At 36.3% G+C, this 20,440-nt stretch overlaps 1 protein-coding gene across 1 annotated transcript in view; it reads right to left on the minus strand.

The window, feature by feature from the left end:
- The window catches only part of SPATA16 (spermatogenesis associated 16), a 213,500-nt gene that overhangs the window by 122,767 nt on the left and 70,293 nt on the right, over positions 1-20,440 (minus strand). The window contains 1 exon segment of the mRNA XM_059685975.1: positions 18,628-18,717. Within this exon segment, the coding sequence (XP_059541958.1) occupies positions 18,628-18,717 (90 nt within the window).

Below are 20,440 nucleotides of genomic sequence, written 5' to 3' on the forward strand. Positions count from 1 at the left end.
ATATAATCCACTTGATTCTGGATAGAGGAAATTTAATAGTAACCCCCTTAATGTGTTTTTACTACCCTGGGGATGGTCAAATGTGAGACACAGGAAGTCTCAAGGTCCTGTACAGACAGATCCATTTCTGCCCTTCCTGACGCAGGAAATGACGCTTCCCATCAAAGGTCTGGGCTTCATTCCTGAAGAGACAATGTGGTCATCTGTGCCCCAGGGATTTAGATTTCGACTGCCATAGCCAGGACTTTACAGAAATTATTTGAAGAAACCAAGATCTTTCACATGGTAGTCAATTGATAGATTCATGATGCAAAGATATTTTGAGAAATTAAACTTAGAACACAACCAACCTATGAGATCCCTTCCAGCGGTTCTCAACCTGTGGGTCGCGACCCCTTTGGGGGTCGAACAACCCTTTCACAGGGGTCGCCTAAGACCATCGGAAAACACATATATAATTGCATATTGTTTTTGTGATTAATCACTATGCTTTAATTATGTTCAATTTGTAACAATGAAAATACATCCTGCATATCAGTTATTTACGATTCATAACAGTAGCAAAATTACAGTTATGAAGTAGCAACGAAAATAATTTTATGGTTGGGGGGTCACCACAACATGAGGAACTGTATTAAAGGGTTGTGGCATTAGGAAGGTTGAGAACCACTGCCTTAGACAGTATTCAGACTACAGTAGCGCCCCCTTGCCTGACTTAGGACATGTTCCCAGTTCCTTGCTGAGGAACCCAGAGACTGAAGGCTGAAACTAAAGCCCAGTAACAATAAGGTCACGTCACACATGCATTTAACCTAGTCGAATTTCAAAATATTAAGAAAACACAAGGGGAAGGCGGAAATTTAAATAGTGCCCAAGTGCCACTTTTCCATTTTATTCAATTAGCTTAAACTCACAAAGAGTGGAGTCAGTCAAATTGGCAATAATCACTGAAAGTTTTAAACTTATCTTTAAAGAGGGAGAAAGTTGTTAGTCAAGGTTTCCTCTGATTAAAGGCAAAGAAACAAACATCTGCCAGTCAAGTGGGTGGACCTCTAGGCCTCACAGGAAAAAACCGAGATAATTAATTAAAGGTTAAGGAAGCGTTAGATTGATAATGTCATCTATGGGAGACAGAATAATGACAATGAAACAGAGGGCCAACAGAGCAGAATCATCATTAATTGGCTGAAATTTTCAAAATCTTGTGTAAAAGTTTATGAATATAAAATCTCCATGGAATTATATACTAAACATTACAATTATATGTTTTTGTGAGCATATCTGTATACAGGTTGCATGCACAAAACCTTGTACATTCCTTAGATGCTGATACTAAGAACTAACCTCTTGGTAATATGCTAGTCAACTCTCTCCTTTTCTGGGATGTCTGAGTCCCAGGTAAGCTGGAGGAAAGGTGAGGTCTTATATTATGCAGGTGGAGATATAAGCTAATATACTGAGTTGTTGACATTATTATAATTTGATTTGTGTTCACAGATGAATAAGGCTTGGGGAAATTCAAATCATATAAGATGTAGAGTAAAAATCATAAAGTTTTCGTGGCAAAGTCTGGGTCAAATTATTTCCAATAAATCCTTCTGTTGACTTTTCTAAGGTTATGGAATAAGGAGCTCTCCTGCTATTCTGTATCTGTATTCTGGTCTAAGGGGATCTTACTTTACTATTAGATTCAAGATTTTGACCCCTAGGTTACATTAACTTAGGTAAGAAACCCCATTTTGAAAATTTTTTTCTTTTGTTGTTGTTGTTGTTAATCTTTGCCCGAGAATATTTTTCCATTGATTTTTAGGGAGGGTGGAAGGGAAGAGGAGAGACACAGAGAGGTAAACATCAATGTGAGAGAGACACATCGATTGGTTGCCTTCTGCACGTGCCCCAACCAGGGCCTGGGATCGAGCATGCAATCAAACCCGGGACACTTCAGCCTGCAGGCCGATGCTCTATCCACTGAGCAAAACTGGCTAGGGCAAGAATTTGTTCTTTATAATGCTGACTTAAAATATCAGTGTGCTATATTATGAACTTAAATAACAATAATCTATCTGTCTAGAGTACACTATCTACGGTATGTCATGTGCTCTCATGTGCATTCTAATTTCAGTTCTACAAATCATGAAGGTAGGTAGTGAAGACAAAAAGGGTGAATTTGTCAGTGCTCCTTCTTCAGGAAACCTTGGTCTTCTAAGATGAATTGACATTTAGGGTGATAATTATGACATAGAATATGCACTAGTAGCAATAAAGGCAAGGCAGATAAATAGTATAGAAAAAAGGAGTAATTAACGCTATTGGAAGAAAATGGAGTCAAGGAATCCTTCCTGAGGGAGGTGGGCCCAACACTGGGCTTTAGAGGTGAACGAAGAGGAAAAAGCTATTCTGAGCAGAAAACATGGAATATGAAAATGTCATTAGCATGAAATAGCATCATATGTTTGGCCTGGGTAGCATTTCAGTTTTGAAAAAGCATGTGTATGTGTGTGAGAGAGGAGGCCAGAGAGACAAACAGGGTCTTAATTGAGAGAGACCTTTAAATTTTTTTGGCCAGGATCTATTTTGTAGATTATGAAGAGCCGTTTAAAATAATCAGTCTGGAGACAGATGTGTTCAAATGTGCTCTGTAAATAAAGCATACCACACATATTGTTTTTTTAACCTGCTTTTTAATATGTTGAGTATATCTTCCCCTTTTTGTAAATATTCACCTCTGTGTGGTATGTGCCATGGAGTTGGCCTCATACTCCTGGCAGCCCTATGAATGAGTGATGTCTACAACGTCCTTCCAAACCAGCCCTGCTCAGCTCCTGTAGACTCATGCCTACGGCTTACTTTATGGATATGTGAGTCTCTGGTCCTCCATTTTGTTCTATTGGTCATCTCTTTTTGGTCTTCCTCTCTTCTTGCTGCCTTCTATTTTTCTCAGCATTATTGTCTTTTCCAAAGAACCCTATCTATACTAATAAAAGGGTAATATGCAAATTGGTCAGGATGCCCTCACACAATGGCCAAACAGCAGGCTGCATGGGGTGACCAGGCCGGCAGGGGGGATATGAGGGGTGACCAGACCAGGGGGAGGGGCAGTGAGGGGTGACCAGACCAGCAGGGAGGGCAGTTAGGGGTGACTAGGCTGGTAGGGGGGGCAGTTAGGGGTGATCAGGCAGGCAGGTGAGCAGTTAGGAGCCAGCAGTCCTAGATTGTGAGAGGGATGTCCGACTGCCTGTTTAGGCCCGATCCCTGGGATCGGGCCTAAACAGGCAGTCGGACATCCCCCAAGGGGTCCTGGATTGGAGAGGGTGCAGGCTAGGCTAAGGGTACCCCCCATGCACGAATTTCATGCACCGGGCCTCTAGTCTTCTCATGATGTACTTGAAGTAGGCACATCTGTAGCATTGATTACAATGGTGCATTGTATTCTGTGGCTATTTTCTTTTGATGTAGTCCCATTTGTTTATTTTCTCCTTAGTTTCCATTGTCCTAAGACAGGGATGGGCAACCTTTTTGCGAGTGTGTGCCAAAGCCAGCAAAATCTCTGACTCAAAATTCTTCTGCGTGCCAACCCTAGTTTTTTGAGAACATGTTATGCCTACTTGATATCTCTTAAGGTGTACATATGCAAAGAACCTTGAAGAAATAATAAAATTCAATCGAGTGACAAAAACACAGTATATGATGATGAAAAATACATTTATTTTTTAATGTATACATGTACACTGATAGTCCGACAGAAAACTATGACTCCGTTTGATATTATCAGTGGGACTTTTGCTGCTGCATCACTGATGACAGAGATTTTACATCAGGTTTATATTTCGTGACCTTCAGAGATATGCACGAGCTACTGCTTTCATCCATCAGGCTACTCCTATTATGAGACTTAACAAAATTCATCACTGAGAACAAAGATTCACAAGAGTTTGAGGATGAAGACATGGAGAGTAATGCTGTTGCAAAGATTTTTAAACAGAAAAAATTTTCTGGAATGGCATTCCAAGTCCTCAATAGTTCATTTTCAATACTATTGAAATTGCTCTTCCCCTCTCTCGTCAATCCATGTCTATGGTATTTAAGATAACTTGTTATGTAAAATTATTTATTTATCTAAGATGCACCTATACTGAATTTATCTGAAAAATAAAAAAGTCGATATTAAGAAAAAAATTGTAAATGGAAGATTATAAGAGAGGGTTTCGCGTGCCAGCAAAAGTTACTGGCGTGTCATGTTTGGCACGCGTGCCAGAGGTTGCCCACCCCTGTCCTAGGCGCTGTATAGGTAAAGATATTGCTATGACAAATGTCTTCTGTTTTTCTGCATGTGGATTCCTCTAAGATTTTTATGGTTTCCTGTCTTACCTTTTAGTCCCTTATCCATTTTGAATTTCTTTTTGTGTATGGTGTAAGTTGGTATTCTAGTTTCTTCCTTTCTTTCTTTCTTTCTTCCTTCCTTCCTTTCTTTCTTTCTTTCTTTCTTTCTTTCTTTCTTTCTTTCTTTCTTTCTTTCTTTCTTTCTTTCTTTCTTTCTTTCTTTCTTTCTTTCTCTCTCTCTCTCTCTCTCTCTCTCTCTCTCTCTCTCTCTCTCTCTCTCTCTCTCTCTTCTTTCTTCTTGCATGTATCTGTCCAATTTTTCCAACACCTTTTATTGAAGAAACTGTCTTGACTCCATTGTATGTTCTTGCCTCCTTTGTCAAATATTAAGCAAGCATAATGGCTTGGGTTGATTTCTGTTCTCTATTCTGTTCCATTGGTCTATATGTCTGTTCTTGTGCCAGTACCAGGCAGTTTTGAGCACAGTAGCTTTGTAATATAGCTTGATATCTGGTATTGTGATCCCTTCAACTTTGTTCTTTCTCAAGATTGCTGCATCTATTTGGGGTCTTTTTTTATTTTATTATTCCAGAAGATTTTTGAAGAGTTTGTTTTAGGTCTGTGAAATATGCTATTGGTATTTTAATGGGGATTGCTCTGAATCTATAGATTGCTTTGGGTAGTATGGACATTTTAATGATGTTGATTCTACCAATCTGTGGCTATTTTCATTATTTAATTAACCCATCCATGATGTTAGACAATTAAGATATTGGAGAGTTAGGTTTTTGAGAGCACTAAATAATTCAGCTTAGAATGTATGGTAATTGAGATGCTTATAATATAGCCATAATATTCAGAAGGGACTTGACTACACAGATGTGGAGATTGGAGGTAAGATCTGAGAATTTAGGCATAAATTTGGAAGTCATTAGTATATTGATTAAAGCCAGGAAAGGGGGTTTAATGACCAGGGAACAGTGAATGCACAATTTTTTAAATAAGTAAAGGGGATAGAACCTTTGGAAATACTGGTTATTAAGCAGTGGATTGAGAAATAAAAGACTAGGAAGAAAAAGTTAGAGAGGTTGGAAAAAATCCAGAGAGGATGATGTCAGGGATCAAAGGGAAAGGAGAAAGTTGATTCTCCTATTAACTTCTGTAGAGATGGGAGGCTCTACCATTATTGTTATTCCCTTTCCACAGAGGCCAAAGGTCTTGCTGAGGCCAACACAATTGTAAGTGATAAAACTGGATTGCCAATCTTGATCATCTAGCCCCAGTTCTAATGGAGTTAGCACCGGATTTCATGATTCAGGTAACTAAAGAAGACTATAAAAGAATAGATGAATAAGCTTCAGAGGCTAAAATTAAGATGGCTCTGTAGGAGATATAATATGTAGAAAAAGAACATGTTCTTAAATTATAGCAGGCAAAGGATATCCCAAAATAGGCTGAAAGAGAAAGATGATAAAAATGTCTTTAAAATGTTAAGTCTTGGCTTTCAAATTTGGGAATATGGTAGATAAGATGATCAGAGGCACCACACCCAGAAGAGCTGATACTCTTAAACAAGATAACTAAAAACAAGCGTAACAAACAGGTGTTGTTTTTTAAAAATGATTTTGAAACAATTTTAAATTTACAGAAAAGTTGCAAAAATAGTACAGATCATTAATGTATACCTGTACATGCATCTTCCCCTAGCTTTCTCTACTTTTGGCAACTTATATAGGTATAATCACAGTACAATGACTAAAACAGGAAGTTAATATTTGTATATTACTATTAAGTAGACTATAGATTTTTTGAATATTCACCAGTTTTTTTTCATAATGCCAGTTTTCTGTTCCAGGATCCAATCAAGGATCCCACAATAACATTTAGTTGTGTCTCCTTTGTGACCTCCAATATTGGACAGTTCCCAATTTCTTCCTTGTCTTTCACAGCCTTGACACCTTTAATAAATACTGACTAGTTATTAGGTAGAATGTCTTCAAGTTGAGTTTGTTGGATGTTTTCTCATAATCAGATTGAATTTATTCATTTTAAGAAAAATACTATAGAATCAATGTGGAATCCTCCTTGCATATTATTAGAGGGTACATAGTGTTATTGTTTTATTACTGGTGAGATTAACCTTGATCATTTGATTAAGGTGGTATTTGCTATATCTTCATTATAGAGTTACTAGGTTTCCCAATATAATTTTGATAGATTTTTGAGGGAGAGATTGTGAGATTATGCTGATATCATATTTCTCCTCAAAGTTTTGCCTACTAATTTTAGCATTCATTAGTGGATAATTTTTTTAAAATTTATTTTTAAAAGTTAAGATATTTTTAAATTAATAAAACTTTATTTTTTCAGAACAGTTTTAGGTGCATGCCAAAACTAAGTAGAAAGTAGGGAGATTTCCCATATCATCCTCTGTCCTTATACAATCACATAGTCCACCACTAACAACACCCCACATCACCTGGTACAGTTGTTATAATCAATTAATGACATACATTGGCATATCCTTACCATTCAGTCTATAGTTTACATCAGCATTAATTCTGGGTGCTGTACGTTGTATGGATTTTGACAAATGTATAATGACATGTATCCATCATTACAGTATTACAAGAATAGTCTCACTGCTCCAAAAATCCTGTGTTTTGCCTATTCATCTGGCACCCACTATCTTTCTTTGTTTTGTTATCTCCATGATTTTGCCCTTTCCAGAATGTCATATAGTTGGAATCATACATTATGTAGCCTTTTCAAATTGACTTTTTCACTTAGTAATATGCCTTTAAATTCTTTTCATGGGTTGATAGCTCATTTTTTGGAGCTGCATAATATTCCATTCCCTGGATGTACCATGGTTTGTTTTTCATTCATCTATTGAAGGACATCTTAGTTGTTTCCAATTTTTGGCAATTGTGAATAAAGCTCCTATAAACATCTGAGTACAGGTTTTTGTGTGAGCATGCAAAAATTAATTTGTGTAAATACTATATTACATGGTAAGTGTATATTTCATTTTGTAAGAAACTGCCAAATTGTCCTCTTAGTGATTATACCATTTTGTATTCCAATCAGCAATGGATGAAAATTCCTGTTTCTTCAAATCCTCTCCAGGCTTTGGAGTTGTTAGTGTTTTGGGTTTTTGGACATTCTAATAGGTGTTTAGTGGTATAACATTGTTATTGTAATTTTCAGTTCCATAATAATATTGAGTATTTTTTTCATATACTTGCTTGCCATCTGTACATCTTCCTTGTGGGGTATTTGTTCAGGCTTTTTTGCTCACTTTAAAATAAGGTTGTTTATTTTCTTACTAGAGGCCCAGTACATGAAATTCATGCATGGGTGGGGTCTCTAGGCCTGGCCGGCGATCAGGTTCCCGCCTCCTTACCTCCCCACTTTCTCTTTCTCTCACCGTGCATGTCCGCCACCACCCACCCCGGGTTCCCTGTCCCAGCCTGGGCCCCAGCCCCGGTCAGGCAATTGGGACCAGCCAGCTGCGGGGAGGGGCCGACTGCCACTGCGGTGGGTGGGCAGCTGGCTGATTGGGGCCTGCTGGCCAGGGGCAGGGGTAAGGGGAGGGGTCTGAGAGGTTGGCCACCAGCCCTAAGGAGGGAACCAGCCCTTGGCCCCCTGGGTAAGAGGTGATGTCCCCAGCCACCCACCCCCAGTTCCCTGTTCCAGCTGGGGGCCCGGCCCCGATTGGGCAATCAGGGCCTGCCGGTGGGGGGGAGGGACTGGGATGTTGGCTTGCAGGCCCCATCAGCGATTGGGGCCTATGGGCTGGGGGCACCTCCTGCATTGAGCATCTGCCCCCTGGTGGTCATTGTGTGCCATAGTGACCGGTAGTTCCAGTTGTTCCGTCATAATGGTTGCTTAGGCTTTTATATACATAGATTGTTAAACTTTAAGAGTTTTTCAGGTGAAAGAGGGGTTTGGGGGCTGGGTGAAAATAGTGAAGGGATTAAGTAGTACAAGTTGGTAGTTACAAAATAGTCATGGGGCTGTAAGTGCAGCATAGGGAGTAGCATCAATAATAATGTAATAACTATGTATAGTGTCAGGTAGGTTCTAGATTATTGGGGGAAATAATTTTGTAAATTAAACATTCTAACTACTATGCTATACACCTAAAACTATTATAAAATAATGTGGAATGTCAACTTTAATTGAAAAATAAAAGAAAAATATTCCTCCTATCTCAAACACACACAAAAAGAAAAAAAATTAAAAGTTTGAAGACAATATAGAAAACTATCTTGATTTACTTGGGATAGGGGATAATTTCTTAAAACTGAAACAATGCAAATTAAAGGAAGTTGGCTACATTTAATTAAACTAAAACTAAGTCTTCAAGCTTATTTTTTATCAAAAGATACCATGAAGAGTATGACTATATAAGTCATAATCTGGAATAAATGACTTTCAACACATATTATAAAAAATTATCAGTATCCAGATATACAAGGAATCCTGATTCAATGATAACAAGGCAAACAATCCAATTAAAACAATGAGAAAAAGGTAAATACACAAATGAAAGTTTCACAGAAGAGGAAACATCTTTGGGCAATAAATATATTAAAGATATTCTGGCTCATTAGTAATAAAACTAAAATGTAAACAACAACAAAGCAATACAATTTTAAAGAACCAAATGGCAAATATAAAGTCTGACAATGTCAGGTGTATACTTTTGTGCATGAGTCAGAGTTTCAATGATAAAATTAAGTTCAAATTCCAGGTCTGCTACTTATCAGTGGTATCATTCAAACTCTACCTTAAGTTTCCTCACCTACAATATGCAGAATATGACTTCTCTGCAGGGTTGGGAGGAACAATGATAATGCACAACCAGTATCCGCTAAAAAGTTTGGCGAAGAGAAGAGGGTCATAGATAATGGCTTCTAAAACTGAGATAAGTTGGGTTGGTGGTCCAGGAATATATGTTTAATCAGATTTTCACTCAACAGAATTAATTCAGAGTTAATGTGTTGGGTTTTAAATAAAATTTTCAAAGCTAGTAATAACAACAGCAGCAGCAATAATTAATTGAGGGTTTACTATGTGCCAGGCACTGAGTATAGTTCTTTTATTCATTATTTCATTTAATCCTTATGCTTACTTTGTAAACTAGTATTATTATCTCCATTTCATGGTTGAGGACATTGAAACTGAAAGAATTTACTGAATTAGCTTGCCCAAGGTTACACAGAGCTAGTCATTTGTAGTCTTGGGAGTAGAACACAGGTCTTTCTGGCTTGACTACAATTCTCTATTGTAGATGATTCCTCTTCAGCAGACAGACATAGAAACTGAACTTTTGACTTATAAGCAGTTTTCACAATTAGTGGGATCAAGATTAATGTATATGCATAGTAGTGTGTTGAACCAATGCCAGTATTTCTTTTTTAAGGGTGAAGAATTTCAGAGTTTCTGGCAGTGGCTGTTAGGATTTCTAGTCTAATCTTTGTCATGGTATTGCTATTTTTGACAGAAACGAGGAAAGGATAAAAGGGAAAATTTGAGTTGAGACCAGGTTACCTGAACATTTGTCTTTCTCTGTTATTTGAAGTTCTGCTGGCCCACCCTAGCAGACTCCACAATTTAACTACCTTCAGGAATAACGAATATCATGCAGAATAAAACAGAATGATAAAATTCATGACATATCCATACACAAAGTTTATTTTTAAAAAGTCAGAATTTTGCCCCTTAAGCTCCTTGAACCAACCAAAATCTTGCCCTTCAACCCATATCTTAACATGGCTTTCCGAAAACAGATATGTTGACTCTCAAAGTAGTCTTGTGGTGCAATGTGGCCTGTTGTAGTATTTCAGCTGAATGAATGCTCAACCTGTTCTAGTTTTAATTTTGAGAAACTCATTGTTTCTTAAGGTAGCTTCATCTATCTTCAAAGAGTTCTAATTGTTAACAACAAAAACAATGATAATAGTTCATTTTTTTACTGAGAGTTTATGATGTGCCAAATACTGTGATAAATGCACTATATAAATTGTCTCATTTATCCTCATAATAACCTCTGTGACATAGGTGCTATTATTACCTCCAATTTACAGATCAAAAACATGAAGGTTTCAATCCATTCATCATAATTATAGCACCTGCAGACTAAACTCTAATTCACTTGGCAACACTTAGATATTAGAATACAACACAGAACACTCAGAGTTAAGTTTTAGCTCCTTTGGATTAAACTTTTTTTTATGTTTAAGTGGTTTTCTACATTCCATTATTGTAGAAAATGTGAAATAAGGTGGACATCTGATTGAATGGAAGAAGAAAGGGAAGATAAGATATTTACTTCTTCACACTTAAAATTTGACATCCTAGGACCTTTCTGTGTTCTCTTTTATGCAGTCTTCATGGCTCCACCTACTTTAAAAAAATTCAAGATTGGCTCTATAGAAAAGAAAAACAATTTTTCTGTACTATGCCATAACTTTTCTAAATGAATCTTTGCAGAAAGTACACTCAATCCAAGAATCGTGCACTTCTAAACTATTTTAGAAATTTTTGTAGGTAATGCAAATGCAAAAATATTTATGATGGTAAGCATCAGCAAGATGGAGGTATTCACAAAGTTGATCAATGTTTGTTTCTCTCTAACAAATTTTTGGATGTTCTTTTCAAGAGCCTGAGTTAAAATTTCTTTCTATATTTATGTAAAATTATGTATCCTTGAAATATTTTATTTATAATTTGAATCATGTCTAAAAAGTTCAACTTTTCTTAAGGCAACAGAATTACTTTTCAGCCACTTGATATTATTGCAACCTTAAAATTAATATTTTTGTTATTAGACATTTATAAGTCTACAATTTAAAATTCTTAGGACATAAGAGATGCCTTTAGTATGTTTTAACCTTCACTCTTTTCTCTTGAAATCACAAACACTACCCCTTACATATACTATAAGAACTGGTGAGCTGTAGTCTTATAGTCAAATATTTAGTCTAAGCCATGTGAAATGGCTAAATCTGTCTTTATTAGTGTCTATTTTAGAAATCATACCCCGAGAAGCCACATTTCTACAGTGTTTCCAGTTCCTACAGCTTTTTCATGTTAGGGAAGGGAAGGCCACTTAATGGCAGAATGATCATGCCCATCTTCTGCTATTCAGCCTCATGTTACATGTGACTGACTGATGCCAGCCCACACAGGCTGTGCTGGCACACTGTCTCCAAGAGAAAGAAAGCCCATCAGCCAGATGGTCAGTGTAAGAATAAAAATTAGGCTACCATCTTCATTTATTCTGTTCATAGGCACAAATGAAAACGTATGTTAACCAAAAAAAATAAAATAAATCTGTGATGTATTTTCAGCGACTTGCCTGGGGAGTGAATGGATTTTATGCTTCCATTTGAATCAGAACTAAGTTAAAATAAACTCCCAACCCTACTATCGTCTCTTCAGAATCACTTGTCTTGAGTCTACCTGTCAGTATATTCTCCTCCCTTGCAAGATACATAGTAATCTCATTTAAAATCATAGAGTTCCATGACACTGAAAAAGCTGACACTGTTTCTTGCTGTTCATATTATCATATTACTCCTGGGTGATTGCTTAGCTACAGCAACACCACTGTTTTATGGTACCAGATTTCTGAACAAACATTTCAATTTATTTTTGGATAACTCTCTTTCTTTCTTTCTTTCTCTCTTTCTTTCTTTCTTTCTTTCTTTCTTTCTTTCTTTCTTTCTTTCTTTCTTTTTTAAGACTGAGATTTATATATGCATTATTTCCAATTTCCACTGATCAACTTTTACAAAAACAACAACAAAACCAAACTCCCAAATCATTCTCAGAAATCCACCTACCTCCCACATCTACCAACCTGTACTATCTGACCTGTCAGTGGGGGTAGCCATGAATTAGTATATTATGAAGTATTGTTTTGATTTACCTGAACAGAAAATACTGGTTGGCAAAAAAAAGAAACAAAACACAACCAAACAAACAACTCTGGGATATCTTGATGCTTATATACTCATATAGAGCCCAGGCCCTAAGTGTTTATGCTGATTTTTATTAAAAATTTGATACTCTAATGCAGCAGTTCTCAACTGGTGGGTCGCAACCACTTTGGGGGGTTGAACGACCCTTTCACAGGGGTAGCCTAAGACCATCGGAAAACACATATATAATTACATATTGTTTTTGTGGTTAATCACTATGCTTTAATTATGTTCAATTTGTAACAATGTAATTGAGGGTCACCACAAAATGAGGAACTGTATTAAAGGGTCACAGCATTAGGAAGGTTGAGAACCACCGCTCTAATGTGTCACATCTTAGGCATGGCTGAGTATACATTTATAAAATAATCAGTTTTTCCAGGGATTTATCGTTTGAGGTTTTCATTCTACATTCATCTAGAGAACAGATTTCCAAAAAATTCAAATATCCTAAGTAGTCTTAAGCTGAGAATTAAAAATAAAATGAAACAAAAGCTAGTGTAATCACTGATCAGTTAAATCAATGGCAAGCACCAAGGAGGACCAAGGGCTTGCAGAATAAATGAGATGCATTGAGAACTGCTTATTAACTACCAGAAGGAAGGGGATGCTCACAAGGAAGAGATATATTTTTGGGAAAGAGATAGAGACAGGAAACAAGAAAAGAGACAAGGGCAGAGAAGGAGGATGAGAGTGGCAGGTAGCCAAAATGGTAAAATTGAAATAAAGAAAGACACTGCCAGAGATCAAGAGTGAGAGAGGTAAAGCTGAGGATTAGCTACGAGGGAGAAAGTTCTTAGTGTAGCCAATAGAGTAATACAACTTGGTGGCATTTTAGCAATTTCTGTTAAATTTTAGCAATTTAATCCTGAAAGCTTCATGTAATATAAAATACCTCTGCAATCCAGTGTATCATTTAATGCATTACTTTAAGAAGGACGAAGAAAAGAAAATTTTAGACTGCTTAGTTTATTATTTAATCTATTCATGGCAACATTACATACATGATAGTAAGTAAAATTGCAAAATAAAAGGTAGAACAGACCAGATTTGTTGCAGATAATACATTAACTAAAGCCATTGTCCCCTATAAAATATCATCTTTTTCTAATAGTGGACTGCTGGTTTTAGATTAAAATGTTCCCCCAAATGACCTAGCACAAAATTGACCTGGGAAGGAATCCTTTTGCTGGTAGAAGGAAGCTCAGTTTTTATCTGTGAAGGATTCAACTCCAGAATTCAATGAGAACTGAAAGAGAATTTGATCCAGGCTGCAAACCTGATACTGTGGCTCACAGCCTTCTGTGGGCTCTAGGTCAAGTCATAAGATAAGGAGTTCGTCAATGACCGATTTATCAAAATTATAAACATATTTATTGACTAAATCTTCGTTTATTTTAGCTCTTTAGAAAAATTTTAGTTATCTTATGGGTAAATTTGAAGGGAGCAGGACTCCAGGTTTCTGGGGCTCTGGTCCCTCCCTGTTCTTCACTCCCCTCCTCTGTAGAATTTACAGCCAGACTGTGCTGTGAGTGGCTTCAGTAATGGAGCAGAGCACTGTGAAAACGACTCATTATATGGGAATCATTGTAATCGCTGTAAACAGTTAAAATGTATTTTATTAAATAGGTAAATACGGCCACTCTCCAAAAACTGGGGAAAGAATCTTAAAAATGAAAAAGTGTTAAAAATAAAAATCACAAAAAAAATTAGAAAGCAATCAATGTGCCCTAGCTGGTTCAGCTCAGTGGATAGAGCATCAGCCTGTGGACTCAAGAGTCCCAGGTTCAATTCCGGTCAAGGGCATGTCCCTTGGTTGCGGGCACATCCCCGGTAAGGAGTGTGCAGGAGGCAGCTGATCGATGTTTCTCTCTCATCGATGTTTCTAACTCTCTATCCCTCTCCCCTTCTCTCTGTAAAAAATCAATAAAATATATTAAAAAAAGAAAGCAATCAATGTAAACTGTTAAACTTACACATTAAAATTATGCTTGTATTCATGAAAAGAAAATAGTCATATAATAAGAGCAGTAGAATAACAATCATACACACAAAAAGGATATATTTCATAAGAATAAACCATTCTATGACTGGCTTTTGAAAAAATTCTCTAAAATTAAATAAAACTATTTTTCTGAATATTTCATGAGGAATATATACATAAAAATGTATTCATATTAATTATTCAGTAAGATTATTTCCCCAAATAAGTTTTTAGTGAACTTCAAATTTGGTGAATTCTAAAATTGGTCACTTGGAAAATTGATTCTTCAGTGAATTCCATTTTTATGGATGGGACCACTTTAGCTTTCTTAAGATGACACTGTGTTTGAAAAACTCAAAATAATTGCCAACATTTAAAAGTCAAGAAATTTCTTGGAAAGCTCTGAATTTTTATACTATTTCTGTAAGAGTCAAAAATGTACCACACTGAACCTACATTCTTGTACAGCTACATTAGCTGGACTGGAATATGGACACTCCCTTTGGAAGGGCTGATGGTAGGGTGACCATAGAGCCAGTGTGCTCATTGCAGTCATTGGTTTATGCCTGTTTTTTAGTAGTGCCAACTTTCACTATGATAATGTTCAGTTTGACAGACAAATTATGTGGTCACTTTAGTTAGCGATCTCCAGTTCTCTGTAGTTCATAAGACATCCTTTAATCTTATAATTGGCCTCCTTCACACAGCATCTGCCTGGGCTTTTCAAGCATTTGAGTGTGTTATTCCTGCACTACTACACCCCTGTCTAGTTCATGTATGTAGAGACATATGGCTAATTCTTCCTCAGTGATGGGTAAAAAGGCTTTGTTGTGCTTTCTTCTTTAGTGTTACCTTCTGTTTGCTGCCTTTTAAATAGCATGGTCTTAAACTAAAGGGTTTGTGTAATATCCTCTATTTTTTGCCTTATGGATCTTTATTATAGGATGCATAATTTATCACTTTAATTCCTATGTGCACACCTTCATATTTATCTCTCAACCAGGATTGTACTAACAATTTCATATAATATCTTCTTACCGGTAAAGCTAAATGGTATTAACTACCAACTCCAAGACTAGCTAATTTAATTTGCAAACCTCAAACAGGTGCTTCATCTGTGCCAAGCCCTGCGCTAAACATCAAGCGTACAGAGATGAAAGACATTATGCCATTCATGTTATTGAGTCACTAATTCTCTTCCCAAAATAGTCAATGTTGGCTTTTGTTTGTTTGTTTCTCATCTCTGCAAGCTTTTTTTGTCTTATCTTTCTTAAGAAGGTAGGGCTAAATGATATGATCGCATGTGTGTGTGTGTGTGTGTGTGTGTGTGTGTGTGTGTGTGTGTTGGAGGAGGAGGAATAGATTTGAGCAAAGACATTCTACTTGAACACGTATATTTTGTATGCATAGAAACAAAGAGGTATTAAAGAGCTAGGCTACTTTCTATTTCAGGTAAAACTTCAGAGGTTTCTTGTTTCTTGGGGGTTACAGCAATCTCAATTTAGACTTCTGAAAATGTGATTTTCATCACTTTAACCAGTGCCAGTTGTCTCCTCAAGGGTGACTAGCATCCTTGCAGAACCTTAAACTGAAATAAAATATTCCTATTTTTGTTCTGTTTTCTATCATCTCTATACTTTTGCTCTTTCTTCCAGTAGGATGTTACTGAAAAGATATTGGCCCATAAAATAAAAGGACCTTCTCATTGCTGTAAATCTGACGGATACCTTGCCTTCAACTACAGGGAGTAACATTTCCTCTAGCCTCTCTGGTTGAGAATCTGGGCTCTCATGATGCTGTCCTTGGAATCTTTTCTGGCTTCACTAGGAATTTCTTACTTGGTAGAGCTGGTTAGGCTCAGAAAACCTTAGACAGCCTAATTTCTAGATATTGACTATAAATACTCTAACTTAGAACAGATAGGACACGATCCACTTCACTGGGATTCATGGTTTTAAGACATCCTAAGTCAGATAAAAATTACATCTTTTTATATTTGGTAGGTGCTGCTCACTCTCAGGAACATAAGTATTTAGCACCTTAGAGGAAATAACCTTGATGTGTTGGTTTTTCCAATGCGTTTCAATGTAATGTGCTTGTGAGAGACCTGAACCAAACTACCCAAATCTCCTAAGACATTAATGATAAACATGAATGCTTTATATATTGATTTATATTTATTGTTTTACATTATAACTCTGATAGCTAAGGGACACTAAGATATTCATGTTCACAGTTAATAGCATCCTTTCCCTTGGGAGAGAAAAGGACAAACAATACTGCATATTGAGAGCTCTAATACTATCTTTTAAGGAAACCAAGATAAAAACACGTGTATCTAAAAGTAATTATATCTGCCTCTCTACTGGAAAGTCTATACCAGCATAACCAATAATTTTTAGGAATTTTCTCAAGGAGCATTGTCAGGTCAGCTACCACGTGGTATTAAAAAGTTATACTTATTTCACCACAGGGATATACATGTCAAGGACAATGCATATTCAGTGCCAATTTTACATGGCAAACTAAGGAATTCTTAATTTTCAGGTTCTTGTTTGTTTTAGGACCCATAACATTTTTTTTGTCACCACTTTAACTCAGTTAGGTTTGATACAATCTATAATAATAAAAGGGTAATATGCTTTTAGACCAGACATCCTTCCAGATGTCATTCCAGACATCCTTCCAGACAAAGCTGGGGCCGGAGCAAAGCCTGGATCCTGGGTGCCTGCTGGCGGCAGGAGGGAAGTCTGGGTCCCAGGTCCTGGAGGGAAGCTGGTGCCGGCAGCCAGGAGAAGGAAGGCCTACTCTTGCATGAATTTTCATGCATTGGGCCTCTAGGTAAATTATAACTAATGATATGCTGGTAACCTGGCTCTGTGGATCTTTATTATAGGATGCACATCAGAAGAGTCTAGATTTATAGAGATTGCCAATTCCATAGTGTAAATTCTCCCAAGATTGCTAATTTATCCTACAGCTTCCCAGAGTCTGTACAAGCTGATCCCAGCACACCACCAACAGCTTTTTACTAGTTGCAATCTAGTTCTGAAATTGTACCTAACCTTCTTCTATTGATCTTCTGAATAGATTTTAAAGACATATTAATAAATTATCTCTTAAAAACTGTTTTACAGATACCCATAAAATTAAAAAAACGATAGGAAGAAATTGATAAAGATTTATTTTAATTTTTAAAAGTAGACATTAACACATAGGTAAATAGATTTTGTGGCATGTTGGTTGTTTGACTGAAAAGTGAGAGTAGTGGGACTAATTCTGCCTTTCATATCCATCATTTAATTGAGTTCAGGTAACTCCTATGACCATCTTACTCAAATGGAATTCATGTCAGTCTCATGCTATAAGTATCATGGAATCTTTTATTGTCTACTTAAATTCCTTAAACTTAATTTTCCGAGAAAGTGTTATTTGTAATTGTCCTAGAGACAATAGCCACCTGTAGCTTAGCCACCCCCTCCCTCTGCCCCTTCCACCCCTTCCCATCCATATTACTACAAATTTAAATTTCACCTTAGGAGTTGCGTTTGGAGTAGGTGTAGAAACCATTCACACTTTCTTGCTAAATTTCTGGGGTGGTAAACGGGGTGAATAAAAAACAGCATGTACCTATACATTGGGAGATGAGGAAAGTTCTTTGACAGAATTCATAAAAGAGAGAGAAGTCTGATATGAACATGACCTAGGGCCAGGGGTTTGGGGAAGCCTTGGTTGTGACAAGTGAGGAGAAACTCTAAATATAGCATTGAGGCTGTTGCAGAATTCTTGCAATTCTCTGCCATATGTCTAGGTTCTGGGGATGAGAGTATTAAAAGCTATTTCACTAAATTTTTATAAAACATATTTGGATGCAACTGGCAATACTTCGGGGCACTTCTAACAATCGTTGGAGTTATAACTTCTGCCATCTCCTCTAGAAACAAGCTTTTGGGGTCCTTTTTATGTGGTTGGATTTTATTTCCAGAACTGAAGAGAGTCACAGAATTGTGCCATTACAGCCAGGATCAGGAACATACCTGAGAGCAAGAGGTCAAGTTCATTTTTAACCTTCCATGGAAGTTTTCCCATCGTTATTAGTGAGCTCATGGCTAGGAAATTTGAATTTTACTAAGAGCTATGAATTCAAAATAGCTTTAATTAAAGAAAAAGATAGTTAATAATTGTTGGTTTGATGTTTACAAGACAATAATTCTGGTAAAATCAAATTCCACAAGAGAAATGGAAAGTTCTATTATGCTATTACCAGAAGCTGAGAATAAAATTAACTTAACTTGAAATAAATCTTCACAGAAGTTATAACAAACATACCGGGCAGCTTCTGAATATCTCTCCAGACATCTAAACACTGTTGCCTGACGAAGATGATTTCGGAAATAGGCTGGGTTTAAAACAATACTCCTGTAAAAAGATAAAAGCAACGCAAATGTTATTAGGTTTTCACAAGACAATTACCAGAAGTGTATAGAAATGAAATAGCATGCATCCAATTTTAAATACTATGTATTTTAAAAGATATGAATGAATGAAGCCCTTTACTTCCTATAATTGTATGTGAAGACAAATAAACAAGCATTATTGAAAAGATAATTAAGTTTGCATGATAAAAACAATTTTATTTATAGCACTGGAGATTTTTTTCTTTTAGCACTGGAGATTTTTATACATATGACAAAGGCAAAGAAGATGAATAATCCAACTAATATTATATCTAAGACATGACATTATTTTCTTATGTTAATAAATCAGTCAAAAATCACAGGTTATTTATGACATTTCTACTTATAACAAAGGAAAAAGTTGTCAGCTACTGAATTTCCATTGAAACAAAGGGACTGGAATTTGGGTCACTTGTTTTTTTACACTCCATATTAGTTTCTGTGTCTTCCCTCAACTGGATAAAGTAATGGATTGGAAGGAACCCTATACTGTTTAAGGACTTTGATTTTGATTTTGACACTTTCGACAGGGCCCTTATTCACTTCGGGTTTCCATTTTCTCTTGAAATAACAAGTCTTGATGATTCTTCCATCATTTCATAGAGTTTTGGAGTTCAATTTAGATGAGACAATGATCATTCCCTACTTGCCTTCTTCCCTTAGAGATAAACTGGTAGATATTTTTCTTCCTTGCCAGGTATTGTCCAAAGCATCTATATAATGAGGTGAACTAGACAGGTGTAGTCCATGGCTGGGTCAAAAATAATAAATTGGACTTTTTAAATACCCTTAATGGGTCACATGAATTCTCTAAATTTTGTCAATCACTACTGCTAGACTGGACTTGTTTCTTTTAACCACAACACCACTCTACACTGAGCCACAGGAGCCACAGCGTCACTGAATGAGGAGAGAGCATTAGTGAAAGTTTGAAATGTAGCTTATGTGTTGTGTTATTGATATGGGAGAAAAAGTGTCACTGAAACCACAGAAGATTATTAAGCAACCTCTTATGAGCCTTTTTTATAAGTTGATGAGAATCATTTGGAATTAGTTCATCATTGAAGTGGTTCTTAATCTTTTTTTCTTGAGAGATTCACAGAGCTTTTTGAGAATCAGATGAAAGTTATAGACTTTTGTCCAGAATTACACACTTAATGATAATTGCCAAAATTTAGGGAATTCACGTGACCCATTATGGCTATTTAAGAACTCCAGATTTAAAAACACACACACACACATGCAGACAAAATACTATCATTCCCAGAAATATTGCATACGGAAAAATAAAGTAGAAAAGAAACATCTATATGGCCCGTGTAAAATATAACATTATATGTAGATGAGACAGATAGGTTAAGTAATTAAGCTTACTTTAAGCACCAGTGAACAAAAAGTAGAGACGTTAAAGGACCTTTCTAATATTGTATACAACTAGTTAGTTGAAGAGTTTCAAGTTTATTGTTTTTCCTATATTTAGCCACAGAATTTTGTATTATACCTTACTGTCTTCCCTATGATGATTTCTGAACAGATGGGACTGAGTTAATGAAGTTTTATTACTCTCTATAACTAATGGTTTATACAAATAAATACATTACTTCCATAAGAACAAAAAATTACTTGTTTTGGTAATTTCTTTTTTGTTTGCTTGTTTTTAATATATTTTTTATTGTTGATAGTAT

This window comes from Myotis daubentonii, chromosome 3 (assembly GCF_963259705.1).
Source record: "Myotis daubentonii chromosome 3, mMyoDau2.1, whole genome shotgun sequence".
Taxonomy (NCBI): Eukaryota; Metazoa; Chordata; class Mammalia; order Chiroptera; family Vespertilionidae; genus Myotis; species Myotis daubentonii.